Source organism: Melampsora larici-populina, assembly GCF_000204055.1.
Source record: "Melampsora larici-populina 98AG31 unplaced genomic scaffold MELLAscaffold_7, whole genome shotgun sequence".
In the NCBI taxonomy this organism is placed as follows: Eukaryota; Fungi; Basidiomycota; class Pucciniomycetes; order Pucciniales; family Melampsoraceae; genus Melampsora; species Melampsora laricis-populina.
In genome coordinates this window covers 1339967-1357863 of record NW_006768771.1, presented here as the reverse complement: position 1 = coordinate 1357863, position 17897 = coordinate 1339967, and the positions used below count along the sequence as shown (strand labels likewise).

At 38.9% G+C, this 17897-nt stretch overlaps 4 protein-coding genes across 4 annotated transcripts; 1 reads left to right on the top strand and 3 right to left on the bottom strand.

Moving 5' to 3' along the window:
* MELLADRAFT_115675 (uncharacterized protein) lies at positions 1–3436 on the top strand (the record flags this gene model as incomplete). The annotated part of the gene is made up of 10 exons (XM_007406914.1): positions 1–73; positions 148–342; positions 423–788; positions 884–976; positions 1066–1533; positions 1623–1932; positions 2002–2382; positions 2476–2574; positions 2742–2938; positions 3063–3436. 10 exons carry the CDS (start codon positions 1–3, stop codon positions 3161–3163), a joined length of 2283 nt encoding a protein of 760 aa, XP_007406976.1.
* Positions 3437–4646: 1210 nt separating this feature from the next.
* On the bottom strand, positions 4647–7764 carry MELLADRAFT_34111 (pheromone processing endoprotease; the record flags this gene model as incomplete). The annotated part of the gene is made up of 5 exons (XM_007406778.1): positions 4647–4821; positions 4993–5284; positions 5393–6164; positions 6300–6833; positions 6919–7764. The coding sequence occupies 5 exons, from the start codon at positions 7762–7764 to the stop codon at positions 4647–4649; spliced, it is 2619 nt and encodes an 872-aa protein (XP_007406840.1).
* A 4536-nt stretch (positions 7765–12300) lies between these two features.
* Positions 12301–13362, bottom strand: MELLADRAFT_34265 (uncharacterized protein; the record flags this gene model as incomplete). Its single annotated transcript, XM_007406777.1, has 6 exons — positions 12301–12414; positions 12495–12611; positions 12694–12753; positions 12830–13036; positions 13125–13199; positions 13303–13362. 6 exons carry the CDS (start codon positions 13360–13362, stop codon positions 12301–12303), a joined length of 633 nt encoding a protein of 210 aa, XP_007406839.1.
* A 1386-nt stretch (positions 13363–14748) lies between these two features.
* Positions 14749–17372, bottom strand: MELLADRAFT_60896 (extracellular serine carboxypeptidase; the record flags this gene model as incomplete). The annotated part of the gene is made up of 11 exons (XM_007406776.1): positions 14749–15051; positions 15115–15167; positions 15248–15386; positions 15478–15926; positions 16017–16026; positions 16104–16220; positions 16252–16294; positions 16471–16650; positions 16725–17011; positions 17068–17119; positions 17194–17372. The coding sequence occupies 11 exons, from the start codon at positions 17370–17372 to the stop codon at positions 14749–14751; spliced, it is 1812 nt and encodes a 603-aa protein (XP_007406838.1).
* Between the last annotated feature and the right edge of the window lie 525 nt (positions 17373–17897).

Sequence of the window (17897 nt, the reverse complement as noted above, 5' to 3'; positions counted from 1 at the left end):
ATGGTATCATCGGCTGAGCTTGTAGGCAGTACCGTTCCAGATAAGTCAATTCAAATATCAATCGATCGAGGAGGTGAGCAAATGATCAAAAGCATTCAGTCATGAAAGCCTCAACCTGATTCTAACGATTCGTTCACTTTCTTCAAGGAACCTTCACCGATGTTCATGTCTCTTATCCATCTACTGATAACTCATCAGGACCTCGTCAACAATGGGCTATCAAACTTTTATCAGTAGATCCTGCATACGAAGATGCACCTCGTGAAGGTATTCGTCGTGCACTTCAACACGTCTTACAATGTTCGATCCCACGTAATCAGAAGCTTAACACAGACAAGATTGGTGAGTTATTGGTCAACTTGCTATATTCAATCACACGGCTAATCCATCGTTTCCCTATCGTTGTACTTCTCATGCTACAGACTACATTCGACTTTCGACTACAGTAGCTACAAACGCACTCTTAGAACGTAAAGGTGCAGATCACGCTTTACTAATCACCAAAGGTTTCAAAGATATCTTAGCAATAGGAAACCAATCCAGACCCAAGATCTTTGATTTGGCCATCCGAAAACCAACAGTACTTTATAAGAAAGTTGTTGAGATTGATGAAAGAGTGACTTTACTAGGGTATTCTTCGGATCCATTATCTCAAGAAAGAGCTCCTAGGTTCGATGAACATGGTAGGATCATTAAAAGTTATGATTATGATGGGTTGAAAGATGGGGATGAAGAATTTGTTGTTAAAGGAACTAGTGGGGAGGCAGTGAGTGTCATCAAACGACTAGGTAAGTCTTCGTCTCTCTCCGCAAACCCAACGTGATCAAAACAATAGGTTCTTAACCAGGATTGCTGATATCCTTTCGCCCTACTTGATTCACAGATGAGGAAACGGTAAGAGCTCAATTGAAGGCTCTCAGACAAGAAGGCTATGACTCACTTGCAGTAGTCTTGATGCATTCCTTCACATATCCAGGCAAGCCTTGAATCATTCTGTTAGTTTTAATCATCTGATTCACAGAAAAAGTGACATAAATCTGAAATTGAGATGTAAAACAAAAACAGTTCACGAGCAAAGGATTGAAGGAATTGCTAAATCATTAGGGTTTTCACATATTTCAATTTCATCAAACTTAATGCCAATGATTAAACTAGTACCTAGAGGTACTTCATCAACTGCAGATGCATATCTAACTCCAATCTTAAAACGTTATATCGATGGATTCTTTTCTGGATTTGATGATTCATTACGGTTAGGTGGTTCAAAAGGAACAAGAGTTGAGTTTATGAGATCTGATGGTGGACTTACTGGTGTAGAAGGTTTCTCTGGACTTCATTCAGTTCTTTCAGGTCCTGCTGGTGGTGTGGTAGGTTATGCACTTACCACTTTTGATCCGATCGAACGGATTCCTGTTATTGGTTTGGATATGGGTGGCACAAGTACGGATGTTAGTCGGTTTGATGGTCGATATGAGACTGTCTTTGAAACTACCACTGCAGGTGTAACTATTCAAAGTCCGCAGTTAGACATTAGTGAGTTCATCATCCAGATTACAAATAGTCTTGACCTTTCTTTTGACCGAAGATTGACTGACATAAATCATGGTGAGGGTTTTAAACAGATACAGTAGCAGCTGGCGGTGGATCTCGTTTGTTTTGGCGTAATGGACTTTTCGTCACTGGACCTGAAAGTGCGGGAGCAGATCCAGGTCCAGCATGCTATCGAAAAGGTGGTCCATTAGCAGTAACAGATGCGAATTTACTTTTAGGTAGACTGGTTGCAGATCATTTTCCTAAAATCTTTGGAAAGAATGAAGATGAAGGATTAGATGAAAACGCTTCTAGAAAATCTTTTGAAGATCTAACTAAAGAAATCAATGATGAATTAGGTAATGAGGTTCAAAGAATGAGTATTGATGAAGTGGCATGGGGGTACGTTTTCAAAAGCTTAATTTATATTTGAGATAGAAAAACATGAGGCTTATTCGTTTTGGTTTGTAGATTCGTGAAAATTGCTAATGAAACTATGTGCCGACCGATCCGTGCACTGACCGAAGCTCGTGGTTATGATGCAAGTCGGCATGTTCTAAGTACTTTTGGTGGTGCTGGAGGTCAACATGCTTGTGATGTTGCTCGAACTCTTGCCATTCGTCGTATTGTCATCCATCGTCATTCGTCAATATTGAGCGCTTATGGGATGGCTCTGGCTGATCGAGTGGTCGAACGTCAGACACCATGCTCAACTGTTTATGAGACTGAGGGTGAAGGTCGAGATGGACTCCTGGTGACACTAGAGCGCCTTCAAAAAGAGGTGCACGAAGAGCTATCAAGCCAGGGGTTTCAAGATAATCGAATCGTTATTGAACGGTATCTGAATCTGAGGTAAGTGAACTCCATTCCATTAGTTGATAAAATTACTGACGGAAAGACAGAAAAGCGTCAACTGATTATGGCTCTACGGGGGGATATAACTAGGTATGATGGGACAGATACGGCATTAATGATCTTGGAAAGCAAAGATGATGGTTTTGAGTTTATCAAGGCTTTTGAAGACTCTTATCGACAAGAGTTTGGGTTTGTACTCGAGGAGAAAAGATTAATATGCGATGACGTACGAGTCAGAGGGATTGGAAAGTCTTTGTTGAGTTGTCCATTCACCCACCTCCCTTTCTCCTGACTCCTTCAGCGAAAGTTGATAATTTGTTGACTGTTCACTAACCTCCTACCAATTTCCAATTTAGTGAGTCACTAGGAAAAACATACTGTGAACAACTGTCCGAGATTACCTTTCAGTCTGTGGTTGACCGTCATGATCCAGATCAGTATCATTCAGTCTATTTTGATCAACCTTACGGAAGGCAAGATCGAACCCCAATCTATCTTTTAGGCCGACTGAGTGTTGGCGACCTGATCAAAGGGCCAGCTCTATTAATTGATGGTAAGTATTGATATTTGATTTATTTTTTGTTTGTTTGGGAATATTGGCTAGTAAAATATTGTTTGGAGACACTTCTGATGCTTAATTTATGTTTGAACCGATGTGATATGGTTACTTTACTTAGATTTACAAACCTTGGTGATTGATCCAGAAGCTGAAGCTAAAGTTTTGAAAGAGCATATAGTGATCGATCTGATTGAAAAATCAAAGACCACATCAAACTAAAGACTGAAAGTCCAGATGACACCACTTTGCGTGCTGATCACAATCTTTTGGTACTTCTCCAATGTAAGAAATTTACTTAAGACGACCAGCAGTGTATACAAGTCACAATCATAAGGAATATAATTTTCTATCTTCTTGTACTTCCTTAACCCCGGGCGTTCATGGTCAACCTCTTCCAAAGGCTTTTGTTTGGCTAACTCTGAATCTGATCCGCCTTCTTTTTCTGTTTTACCTTGATTGATTTAAATGTACATCAACTTGATGATTTTAGACAAAGATTGAACATTGTGTATGACTAAATTGAATTCCAAAGAAAAATTTAAACCAAAGACCTTACTTGAAATTTTCTATTTGAATATTTCATACAAATCTCACCTCATAGATCAAAATTATCAAGAGGCCATCTGATAGCAGTTGAAAATGCTAAAGACAAGTGACAATTGTCGGTGCGTCCAACCGATGTGATAAGCTGGTGCAACAATCAGAACTCATTCTACATACCTCAAATCCTTAACTTCACACCCATGAAAAAGCATTGACCAAGAGAAATCAATTTGATTGTTGTGCCAAGAATTCCTCGAGGAAGATCATGAATTTACAGCGCCATGGGAGTAGGTCTGTGAAGTGGAAGACACATTACTACATCATTGAGGGTAAACTAATGTGCTATTTGTCAAGAAGAAACAACCCGGGCAGTTATGAAAGTGGAACCCTTCATCATGATGAGATTCAGAGTAGTGTTCATCAGGAAAACATCGCTTGACTTTTCAAGTTCTTATTAACCAAGACAATATGTGGCAAACTGAATTATCAGACCAACAACTCAACTGTCAGCCACGAAACTCACAAAACATTGATTGATGATTTCTGCTGATAGATGTGGTGAATCAGCAGATATAAATGGGTAATTATTGAGGTTGTAATTTGAACAATTGTTGCAAATAAACCCGGAAAACTCATTCAACTTGCGTTTCTTGTCAATTTTCCTCCTTTGTTCATTCATTTCATTTACAGTCATTTAAGAAAAGCTTGCCCTAAATTGCCCGCAAAACTCGAGCAAATTGGCGGGGAATTTGGTCTTTCACCTCGCCTAATTCTTTCTGACAACTCAAAAGTCAATACAAAAAGTGACTGCTTCATGTTAGTGACATCACTTAGAAACATCTTACAATGAAATCCCAATGAAATGGATTATTCTTTCTGCCTTTATCTAATTGTCACTAACGATTATATTTCGACTGCTTTTTTTGAATATTTAATTGTCAACAAAGAAAACAAATAGAAATATAACATTTTTGAGAAAAAAAATCCAAACCCAAAAAACATGTCTATGAAGAATACCTTCCTTTTTGAAAAAAAAATTCTATTTATCATCATTCATCATCAATTGCAAAAGAAAAAAAGACAAACAAAAAAGAATTAAAAGAAACAAAAAAAAATGACAAAAAAACAAATTGATCAATTAATCGATTTAAAAACAAATTCATTCATCTCTATATTCTTCTTTCTCTTTTCCTTTTCCTTTCCCTTTTGATTTAACAATTCCTTCATCATCATGTTCATTTTCATTTGTATCAACATCACTTTGAGTACCATCACCATCACCAAACGCATCATAAAGTTCTTTGGTCATCATTTCTTTCTTCCTTTGACTTTTTCTATTATTACTCTGTTCATCAATTTTCCTCATTGGTAAATCTTCTTCTCCTACAATCGGTTCGAATCCATAACCATTCCCATGACTTGAATCTTTACGACCTCTCACTTCTTGAACAACCTTTCTTAACATCTCTCCTGCTACTCCAATCCCATGGTTTTGATTAGAATACCTTTTTCCTCCTCCTGACAAAAGTCCCATTCGATCATCTTCATCTTCATCTGTTTCATCATCATCATCATCAATTCCTATTCTTCTTCTTCTTCTCATTCTTCTCATCATCATCCAACCTAATAAAGATCCTCCAACGATAATCGTCGTGCCAAAAACAATAAAGATCCAAACTGATTTCCCAGAAAGATATCCAGTCATTCCTCCTAAACCAGTTAAGAAATCTTCCATTCCTGCATGATCTTCAGGTAAATGAGCCGTCGGTTTTGATAATAATTTGGTCTTCTCATTATCTAATTGTCCATCTGAAACTTGAGGTGGTGGATTTGTTCCGGGAGCAGGTACAGGTGAAGGAGCAGCACTAACAGTACTCGCCGGTTTAGTTTCATCTTCTATCGTACCAAATGGTACACCTGAGATAGGTGGTCCAACAGGTAAATGAATTTCAGAATCATCTGGCATCTTGAAAAGTTTTTGAATCTTTGGATCTTTACATTCTCCCCATAGTCCGATAGCCCAATCTTCAAATGTACCATTCTTTCCTGGTGTTTGATGTGGATCTAAAACTGATAATGTCCATTTCCCAGCAGCTGGTTCACCCCAATGTTTGACCGTCATAAAGACCCAACCTGGAAAACCTGTTTCGGCTTCATCATACCTTCGATGAGTTGCTAAGATTGAAACGGTTCCATGTGGACTCGTAAGTGTAACTCTAACATTCCCTCTTCGGCCGTGTAAAACGTTGAGTGCAACCGTAATATGTTCAAGTGTTTCGAAATTCGCTCCATCTAAATCAGATTGTTTAATCTCAAGAGTCGAACTAACACCTTCTTTTGTAATCACTTGTTTAAGTGCATTCACATTTGGTGAAGTCCAATAAGCTTGAGGTTTCACTAATTTCCATGTTTTGGCGGCTTCTACAATTCTAGATGCATCCATATTACCAAAACCAAACTTATGATTATACCATCTACCTGTGGCTGTTTTTTGCCAATCTGGATCTGACATTAAGATCGGTTCTGCTGTTGAAACTACTAAATGTTGTACATCTCGCCATGTTAAGTCGGGTCGGGCTTCTAATACTAATGCAAGAATTCCTGCACCTAACGGAGCTGCTGCTGATGTACCACCATGTCGATCTGTACATTTATTCTTTCCTACATCTGTTGTATGCTATGGATTTTTGAGAGTAAATAATCGATGAGAAACGAAAAATTTAAGAGTTGAGTTAGTTTCAAGAAAAAAGATTGAATCGTTCATCGAGAAAATGGAGAAATAAAGGAAATCCAAAGAGATGAAAATACATACAATATTATCACCAGAACCAGATGAATAAGTCACTACCATATTAGCAGAACAAACTTCCGAATAGTAAGGATGTAAACCTTTTCGATCAACAGCACTGATAGTCACCGAATAAATACTATTTGTATAACCATCAAAATTACATTGATCATCAACTGCACCACCATTTCCACTTGCAAACACAAACACACTACCTTTTCCACCTCTACCATTTTGAATTCCATTTAGTATAGCTTTAAAAATTAATCTAGATGGAGCTTCCATTGATTTCCCATCATCTGGTGGACCCCAAGAACAAGAATAAATATGATTTTCTTGGTATTTATAGTTTAAGGCTGATGCTTCATCTGCATCACTTATTGAAGCTGATAAAATTCGAATTCCTGCTACTTTGGCATCATATGCTACTCCTACTCCACAAACATCATTTCGAATCGCTGCGATTTCTCCTGCGCATCTAGTCCCGTGTAGATCATCAGGTAATCTAGGTGCAGGTAAAGGAGCATGATCATTATAATCCCAAGATCCACCTTCAAACTAAATCAAATCAATCTCGAAGAAAAAAACAGAATTAGGAAATCGTAAACTGATCGAATGGTTTGAAATGATAAAGTAAACTCACAAAATTTGGACTTAAATCATCTGAAGTCATATCCAATCCATCATCTACAATCGCAACCGTGACATTTTTTCCAGTAATCCCGCTGGCCCAAACATCCGTTACATTGATCATATGTTGACGCATTTCATCATTAGCTAAATGCCATTGTTTTGGCCAAAGTGGATCTTTGATATTAAATTGAGATCCTAATCTTTGACTTAAACTTTTCATTACTTGTCTTCTTTTAATTGTAGGAGGATCGAAATCTCTTTTAATGATAGGTGTTGATCCATCTTTTGATGGAATATAAATTATATCACGTTTATGACGTTTTCTTAAAACTTGTTTGTCTATTGATTTCATTAATTTGATGGCTTGTCTAGATGAAAGTAATGGTGCTGTTAATGATCTACGTTGATCGTAATAAGATTGATCGATTTTTTGAACTTCTTGTAATACTGATCGATCGTGTAATGAACGTTTAAAGAAATCATAACGTTCAATTACACTATCTCTTTTTTTTAATTCTCGATTTGTTGATCTACTTTGGATTGAATGATAATAAGGATGATCAAAACCTGATTCTACAATTTGTTTACTTGCTCTTACCAAATAAACATCTTTTAATTCTCCTACTTTTTCTACAAATTCAACTTCTAATGGTCTGATGATTTCTTCTGGATTTAAATGGATTGCTGATTCTGAGATTTCGATTACATAATATTCATGAGTATCATAATGTCTTTTTTTGGGTTGTTGTGATGCTGAGATTTGATTGAAAGTTAAATTGATGATGAGGATTGAGATGATGAATGAGAATGAGAGTGAGAATGAGAATGATTTGAGTTTGATTGATTTTGATATCATATGAAATTGTGTGTTGAATTAGTTTGAAAGGTGTTCTTCATTCAGTTCTTTATAGTTCCTGTTCTTGTTCTTTGTGCTGACGTTCTTGAGGATGGTGATGGTGATGGTAGTTGTTGTTGGTGTTGATGTTGTTGACTGATCAACTGTGAGTGGTGTTTGTTTGATGAAGTGTATGTTTCGTGTAAGTCTCACTCAATATTAACATATAGCTTTCTACATATTCGATCATCGACCTTCATCGACATATTCTCAGGACGCGGCCGCGCAGAGAGTCGAGAATGAAGATGTCGGTGCAAGCTCCTCTGGCGCGCCAAACAGCGCGCCAGCTGGATTTCAAAAAAGGCCGGGGTCAGGATCTTGGTGGATTAGTGGCAGCTTTATGCAAAAAACCCACCATTGTTACAGAAAGAGGTGATGTCAGACTTACATGCTGAGCATCAGTTGACAGACCTATTGACTGATGGTTTGCTTTGCCATCAGTGTCCTCAGTGTGTTGAGCAAGTCCTTTGAAAAAATTGGCCACCAGAGTTTTGGAAAAATTTTCCCATGCAGGTGGACCAAGAGCCTGTTCTACCAAATGCCTGCACCAAAGACTACCAAGTGTCAAAGTAGGATGGGAGTAACTCTTTTGAAGATGCTCTCACAGCTTCATATAGCACTTTCAGGGCAAGGCAATCAAATGAAGGCCTCAAAGTCAATTATCAAGCACTCAAAAGATACCCCAGTCACAAATACAGAGGACAACTGGGTCAATGAACCTAACAATTCTGATTTGTTCACTCAACCCAATGACTTTGAAATGTTCAAGGCTGAGCCCTTGGTATATAAAAACTGGTGATATCAAAAACATCATTGATGATAGTTTTGATGGACTGATCAACAAGTTGTTTGATTTAGATCAATTTAAGGCTGGTGATGCTGTTGATCTCAGAGTCTCAGGCATGAAGTTGGTGTAATTGAGAGTGTAGATACTGAGTTGACCTTAGATGATCTCTAGACCCAGCTTGAGACCCACCTGGATCCCTCTTCTTGTGATTGCAATCATAGGGCTGAAAATTCCTCAGTCACCCTTGCAAGTCTCAAAAAAACAGGCACCTTCAGCATTTTCTTCCATTTTTTTATTTTTTTAGGAAAACGTGTGTGCCAGCACGCCATTGGTCGCAGCCTCCATCTACTAGTCACTGGCAGGCGAGAGACTACCACTGACCTCAACAGAATTTCATTTCAAGCAAAGTTTTGTCCCAACATCTCACCAAAATTCTGATGTCATCAAATGACATCATGAATTTGTACACACCTGCTCCTGTATCCACAGATCAAGAATATACTGTTCATCAACCTTTGTCACATAAACTGGATGATCTATCAAGCTTTTAAGAAAGAATCATGGACCAAAAGCAGAATTTTTTCACTGTAATCAATAATCAAATCTTGACTAGCTTCAAACTACATCAATATACATACAAAAAAACTTGATGAACATTGCCGCAATACGGCTTTCCTAACCCTAAAAAACTGCAACAACAGGAAAGCAGGTTAATTTGAAATTTGAGGGATATTGAGAAGAGTTGTTAGAAAGGGAATTCTGGACATACAAGGTCAGTCTTTCTATGACTAACAGTTTCACTGGCTGATGACCTTGACAAAGGCATGCCTGTGTTTGGTGCTAAAGACTTATTTCAAGCATCTTACCACCATCTACAAAAATTCCATGTCAATGTGCCACACAAGCATGGACACTGTGATGGTAGGACATACATGGTGTAGAGCCAGAGTTGATGAAAGATTTTCTGGCTACCATGTTTGGTGCAAAGCTGATTGATATCAATTTTGGGCCATTGTGCTGTGTTGTGTGCCACACAACAATGGTTTTTTAATCCCAAATCCCTGCAACACAACAAGCAAAAGTAACTCACATTGTGTTGTCTGCAATGCAAAAAATTGTTGCTCTTGTTGCTTTTGTTGTGTTGCCAGAAATTCAAAGGCAGTTGCTCTTGTTGCTTGAGTCACATGTTGAATTACAAAAAAAAGAGATTTTGTTAAACACCCTCCACAGTGCGCAGAAACTGAGCTGAGATATATATGAGGTTGTCCAGTGTTCATTTAATTTTGCTGCTTGAAAATCTCTTCTGAGATGCTTCTTTGATCTTTAAGACTTGCTTGAAGGATTGTTTCTGTGGAAAATTCTTCTGTTTGAATATCAAATTTATAGTGACACACTGGCCACTATTTACACCCTTTTTTTTATTTCTTTGGATCAATCAAGTTTGAGCTGTGGATTTGTACCTTGCTTCACCTATACTTCAATGTTGATCATGCAGGGTACAAATCAATTGACAGACATCAAATAGAAAAAGCAGCCTATGGTTTGGTGGAACAATTCTTGTAGTACCCTTTACCAAAACTCAAGGTGGAGGTGGAATAGTGGTGCTGCTGAGGTCAACAAGGTAATTTTACATATATGTTTGGAGTCACACAACCTAGTCCTTGCTCAAGGAGCACAACCCATTGCAGGTGGTGTTTCGCCAGCAACACACCACAACTACAAAAAAAAACTCAACACACCAGGCTACTTTTTATCACAGCCTGTGTGTTGTGTTGCCTGCACCAGGCCATTGCTTGGCATTGCTCATTTTTAGCAATTCACCAGCCCAATGTTATTGTTATGTACAATTACTGTTGAGCCTTGCAGAAGCACTGTACTATGATGTACTACACCTTGAGAATACATGTAAGTTTTCAATCAGTTTGATAAGCTGGGGAATAGACAGGTGATAGCCTGATACCCAGGTAAGCCAGAGTTCCTTATGGATATTGCACTAACCTTTCAAATTCCAGGACACAACACCTGAAGGCTGGTCTGATGGAGTTGAAACCCTACTCACCATGTTGATCCTTTGGTGCCCCCAGTCTTTGTCAGCATGAACTATGCAACACCAAGAATCACTTTATCAACTTTTTTAAAAAACAGATCCCCCAAGCCCCTAAAAACACTCAAATGACAAAGTGAGATATATTTGATGTCATCTTGTTGAGGGATATTCAAAATTATCCTCTGCAGACCACATTTGGAAGTTTTTTTTACTTTCATAAGACTGATTAATTTGGGTTTTTTTGTTGTAGTAGATACAAAATACCTGGTCTGTGCCTTTATGCTTCTTGGTGTCACCCACCATATTCTAGTCAACTGACCAACCTAAGAGCTCTGGATGAACCCATGATAAATTCAACAACCTTGAATTTTAAATGTAACATAGTCCCTTGGAAGCAGTGAAACCCAAAGCCTGCATAGGGACTTGCAGAAAATGTGGCTTTCCTGGCATGAGAGGTTCCAAACTAGAGATGTTACACAAATGACACAATTGTATGTAAAAATTGGAAAGACACAATCTGGTCAGCAATGAAAATTTGAGAATGGCACAGGATATGGAGGATATCAATCAAGGTTCATGCCTGGAAGAAGCCAGACTTCAATCCCTCAAATAGAAATCAGAAACTCTTTTGCCTAGCAAAAGTTTTTCTTTGGGTCCGTTTTTACCTTACTAATCTCAAGACCTCTCAAGCCAGGAAGGCTACATTTGGTGTAAGTCTGTGCAGGCTTTGGGTTTTACTGCCTGCCAGGGAATTTGTTAAGTTTGCTTGAATGTCTTCTTGGGCTAGCGTTTGGAATTTCAAAATTGTCAGTTGAGTTAGAAACAAGTGAGAAGAGAGGTGAGAAGTAAACACATACCTTTTGGCTGTGATCACCACCAACCAAACCAACCCAATAGTTCACTTCCACTCAATTGAATTTTGCTTTGATCCATCATCTTTTCCAATTGAGCTGAAGAAGTATCCTGTTTTGATTGAAAACCCAATCAGGATCTCAAGGTGTGTCTTCATGTTATCTTTGAATGAATACCAACTTGAACCTGGCTCATGCCCTCATTGTACCACCTGCCAAGTTTTCTCTAATTAACTCAGAACAGCAAAAAAGTTTGTCAAAAGAGGATGAAGGAAATATTTACAGCTTCAAATGAACTGGTGAGAAAACCTCTATAATTCATCACTTCATCAAGACCATGCATGATCAACACACAGCTTCAACTTATATTCAAATCTTCAAATTCTGTTCACTTAAGCATATCAAAAATCTCACTAGGAACTACTATACTGTACTAAAACAGGAATGAAATAACACACTAAAAGAAAGAAAAAAAATCATATAATAAATATATAAATGATGTAGAGCAATAAAATGTTCTAGATAGAAAAATAAATCAGGTAACGAAAATCAAAAAGGGAAAAGAAAGAAAAGAAAGAAAAGAAAAGAAAAGAAAAGAAAAGAAAAGAAAAGAAAGTCTTGAACCAGTCCGTTGGATTCCATTAACATGATTCTCTTTGTTGATCTTTTTTTTCGAAAAGTTGAAAAAAAAAACTTTTCAAATCCAATTTCCCACTGCCCGCCTCCACCACTATCCGACCCCTTGCTCCAATTTTTCAATCGGTTGTGCTCCCAAGTTCCTGCTTTCCATGTTTTTTGTTTGATTCTTTGGGTTATAGAATCTTACAAACCCTACGTTTCATTTTTTCCATCTTACGTCCTCTCATTGCTAATTTGAGTGCTGCATTAAATAATTCTTTTACCCCGTCATTATGTTTTGCCGAACACTTTATATTCCCCACAAAACAAAACGCACATATCAGTTCAGGTCAGACCAGAATGATAGATGCGGAGAGAAAGAGTTTACCTCCATGTATGTTGCACCAATTTCTTTTGCTACTGCTTGACCTTGTTGAGCTGTTATTGGAGTTGTCCCTTGTGCTGCTAATAAGTCTAATGTCCGTTGGTCTCGTCGCAGATCAGTCTAAACCCCACCAAAAAGCAAAAATCGAAAACAGGTTGAGTTTGGTGGAACTTGTGAGTAAGACGGTGAATTTGAATCCTACCTTAGTTCCGACCAGAATCAATGGTACTCCTTCACAAAAGTGTGAAACCTCAGGATGCCACTTCATAATCGAAGCAAAAATCAAAAACAGAATCAGAATCCATGACAAAAAAAAGTTGAGTTGAAATGAAACTGACCTTATCGGTCACATTAGCTAAACTAGTAGGAAAATCAATGGCAAAAGCAATAAAGATCACATCACTTTCAGGATAAGATAAAGGTCTAAGTCGATCATATTCTTCTTGTCCTGCTGTATCCCATAATGCTAATTCAACAAATTTAGATGAATCATTTGGAAATGGTACCATTGTAACATAATTCTCAAATACAGTAGGAATATAAGCCTAATAAAAAGAAGATCAAATGGTTTTTCTTTTTGAGTTTGAGTGATTGAGTTTGTTTTGAAGAAAGAATTAAAAAAGGTGAACTGACTTCTGGAAATCGATTTTCAGAATACATGATCAATAAACAAGTCTTTCCACATCCTCCATCACCAGTGACAACTAACTAAAAAACTCAATCAAAACAAAACCCAAAAGAAAGATTAAGTTGTTTTGAAAGATTTGATTGATTTGGTGGGGAAAAATCAAACGAAACATCTCCGACTGACTTTCCGTTTTGCATCCGGTTTACGATAAGTCGAACCATTAGAATTTCCACCAGAAGTCATTCCATTGATATTAGAACCAGAACCTTGAGCCACATCACCATAAACACCATAAGTTGAACCTGATGCAGTAGTTTGAGTAGTTTGATAACCTGATTTTCGATTATCATCATAATCTGGTCTATAATCTCTTGTGAAATCTGAAGATGATTGAGGCATTTGAATCGAGTTGATTACGAATTGGATTGAGTCTTGAGTGTTGGTAGGTATTAGTTGGATGGATTAAGTTTGTAGTTGTAGGCTGAGTAGAGAAAAAAAAATGAAACCGTCTTTTGGTAAATCCAATGCTACTTCTCAAGTTAACTCAGGTTCACAGCAATTTCAAGAACAGTAACAGTACAGACTCAGAGCTTATGTGTGCTTAAGTGTCGATTAGGCTTAATTAGATACTGGATAACTCAATAGGAGTTTCACTCTCGAATCAGATCAGATCAGTAGAAACAGCTTCAACTCTTCAAGTTCAACGTTTTGAAAGTGGAGGTGGGTGTTCGGAATTAGAAGAAGCACCTTCACAAACACAAACAGTTGACGTTCGAGACACAGCCACTGAATCTAGCGATCCATCCGAGACTTAAAACTAAATTGCGTCATCATCATTGAACCTTTTCAAAGACACACGCAGCTTTACAAAGGTCTTGACAGACCACGCTTTGAGGATTTTTCCGTACGAAAGCTTTGTGTTTTAGCATTCAAAAAGCGCTCTGAGATCTTCAGACTGTGTTGCATAAAATCCGCAGTGTGCCCTTCTATTAAGCGCGTAAACAAAATGGGGAAGACGTATCATTCAGAATTCTCGTTGAGGATGAGATTGCTTGCTACCTCCGCCGCACTAGTACTGAAGTTCATGAAATTGTGATTCCAATACTTGGAAAAATAGTGCAGTGAAGAATAATTCGAACCCCAAAGACCAAGCAACTATGTACCCAGTAAAGCTGAAGTGTCAGACTGATCAAAGCTGCAGATGTGAATCATCTTGAGAGTCCACTGATTCCTAGTCAATATCATTTCCCTATGTTCATCAAGGACTCCCTAGCTTTGGAAGTCAAAGATTGCATCATTGCAGTGCACCTGTTCAAGATCAAGATTAACACAGATCCAAATGATATGTGGTTAACTTCTAACAGGCTTGAATATGTAATTTCTCTCACATTAAAGGATGATGTGAATGTCAATTTGGCTGTAAAACACATTTTGGGAACAAGACTGATTTAAAATTGGAGCTTCATATGGACATGAGTTTAGGAAATAGATAGATACACTGGACCTATATAGCAGATTTCTACATGGTGGACTGGTTTTGACACGTGATAACTTTCGTATACATACATTCCCTGAAATTTTTAGAAAACTCAAGTCATAAATCCATCTTATCCAATCGACTTATAGCTTTTATGAGATAACAGTGACTTGGGTTGAAACCAGTGGATTGCCATTCTTTTGCTTGAAGTCATTTAACCAACTTGTAATGAATTCTATCTCAAAAAGCTGAATAGCACGTATCTCTTCAGGTAACGTTTGATTTGATAAACCTCCTGGAAGTCCATTCTCGTCATAATGATGTACACCGTTTTGGATCAAATAGAATGGTCGAGTGAGTGTGCTCTTTCTAGGCTTGGCTAGAGGTGAATGTGGAGTTGCATACAGCCATGGATCACGACGGCCGTCGATGAATGCTAATCTATCAGCGGCAATCTAAGCATAGAAACATTATTAAGCGCGGGTCGAGAATCAGCAAGGCTATGAGTTCAAACATACATCGTAACCTCCATACGAATTAGGGACGGAGACGTCAGGGATCGGTGGAATTCCTGTGTATTCAGACAAACAAGTTTATTCATCTGACGATTGCAGTGCATCTTGCAAGAAAATATATTTCTCTTGAACTCACGATTATGGGCACCAGGAGGGAAGGATTGCTTGCATTGTCTTGTGTTGTAATCCAGGGTGAGATAGCGTGAGACTATTGAGGAACCTCCCACCGCAGTGTTGGTCGGGAAGAAAGCCTCTTCACGACAGCATTGATACATCTGATAAGCAGTCATCGGAGATATAGAATTGATGCGCAGAAGACTCGTCAGAAAACGACTATATAATACGGCTTGCATTCGTCCCACGTACCCATGACCTCCACGTCTGCGTCAAGTCATTGGCCTGAGAAGCTGATAAGTCATAAGTTCCAAAACAGCTCTCTGGATCTTCTGGAGTTGGACAGATGTTTTTTCTAGAAACATAGTGAGTTGTCAAATTGGCGAATGCGTAATATACTTCTGGAAATGAGCCTCTTGGAGTTTTTAGCTGAGCGGCTTTTTTGATGATTTCACAACTTTGACTCCAAACACGAGACTTTGGATCAGAGTTTGGATCCCAGTTTTGTTCTTGATATGTCGCCACGAGCCAGGTAGTCAAACTGACAAAATCATCAATGTGACTTAGACCTTCTACACCAAAGTCAGCTTTCATTTTTGAGATCGCTTTCATATCTTTTGATCCGATCAACCTATCCACAATCTCCATGGCAACTTGTAATCCCTTAACACATTCCGGGTCAGCTGTCTTTTCGACGGTTCCTGTAAGGTAGATGATTCAAGAGACACTTCGATATGTTTGAACTGGCCCTGTACACGCCAAAAGGAACTGTCAAATAAAAGAAGACCTACGGAAATAATCCTGTAAAGTGAGATATGAGAACCAGCGTGTTCTGATGTCTGAAAGTACCTCAAATTGAAACGGCCCTAGGAGCTTACTGAGTATGATACTATGGCTTTCACCGTGGCACTTGAACCAATCGCGCCCCAAATCAGATCCGGATATGTGACTTTCATGTAAGCAGCTTTGGCACCGGCGTAGGAACCTGATTCGCACTATTCATAGTAAGGACTTTTGACTACAGACGAAAGCCGTATTATGAGAGAGAGAGTTAAACTTGCCACCGTAACTGATCAATTTTGGATAGGAGGATAGGATCAAAGTAGGAATTCAAGTCAGTTTTTCAAGATTCGGGTCTAAATCCAGCATCACTGCATTCATCATAGTATAGAGGCTTGATCATGTCATTTGATAGGGGGAGGTCGGCATGAAGAAAAGACACGTTTGGTATGGGCGACAACTCACTAGATCCAAGGTGTTCCTGGAGCAGTCAAATTATGGGACTCTAGCCCAGGGAAGACAATATTTTGAGCGAAATAGGCAGCATCGGCGAGTGACTGCTTTGTATCCAAAAACCTCAGAGATTCTGTACTGAGGTCCTTGGTGGGGAATGAAGCTCCGTAGTATCGCATCTCCAGAATCAATCTTCGTCACAAAGATTGTAACAGGTAGTTTGATTAGTAAATATGATGTACAGTTCACAAGTAATGTTGACTTACCCCACACCATGAAAGGTTTCCGAAAGAAGTCTGATGATTCCTTGTTGAAGGAAAGGAATCCGTGATTGTCCTGAGATTTCACCAGCATCTAGCAAGAAGACAGGACCTCCGGGTTTATAAAATCTCGTATCTACCCAATATCTTTGTTGAAAATTTCCATCGATATGAGGAGAGTATTTTGGGTCCGTAGGAAAATGCGATATTTTTTGCTCGAATACATGGGCAACTGGTGTTGCAGTTGAATCTTTTGAAGTAGGTCTGGATTTGATCAGGTCCGGGTTTGAGGGCTTTCAGTGTGGTCCAAGCTTTGTCTTGGTGGAAGTACTTCAGAATATGGACTCACGATGATTCGCTCTTTGTGGGCGTAGACGGATTTCTGGCCAAGAGCGGCAGCCCTAAAATATTCCTGGATAGGCGAAATCATGACTATCTTGGTATCTTCACTTCACGCCTAGATACGGAAACTTACGAGAGTACACTTTGTAGAAGCATGGGAATCCCTTGCGTGTTATCGGTATCTCCAAGAAACCCTCGAACAGGAGAATTGCTGAGCTTTGCATTGAACTCGATATTAGGAAGCGATATGGACAGGGACAGAACCACTTGAGTCCAACCGAAGATCAAAGTAGCTGATGTGAGGAAAAACATAGCCGAGATGGCCGCTGCTTTCCGATGCGAAGGAAGTCTATCTTCACGATTTCCGAAAGTGTTTATAACGCGTAAAAAGGGCTTGCAATCCAATGATTTTGTCCACAGGTCTTCCTCGAACCTTGAGATTTGATCGATCGCACACTCGATGCCAACATATACAATCCTTCAAAGGTGACGATTACGAAGAGAATGGCATAACGCGCGTCGTAATTATGGGAAGGTTGCAGAAGGAGTGCAAACTTTTTGGAGTCATAGGGCACCCAAGCACCCACTATTTATGCGCCAAGGGTTTGCAAGCTGTCAACAAAGACCAACAAGTACTACAGTACTACGCGACCCAGCCATGTTGTCTGAGTCTAAGGTTGCTTGGAAGCCCTCAAGCGCCCGTGTACGAATATACAAACAACCTTCACCGCAATTAAGCAGCTAGACCATGGCGTCAGAGTTGATCCTGGTTGATCACCAGCATACACAACATGCTATGTAACGTGCACTAGCTGGGTCTTCAGCTTAGAACGGCAT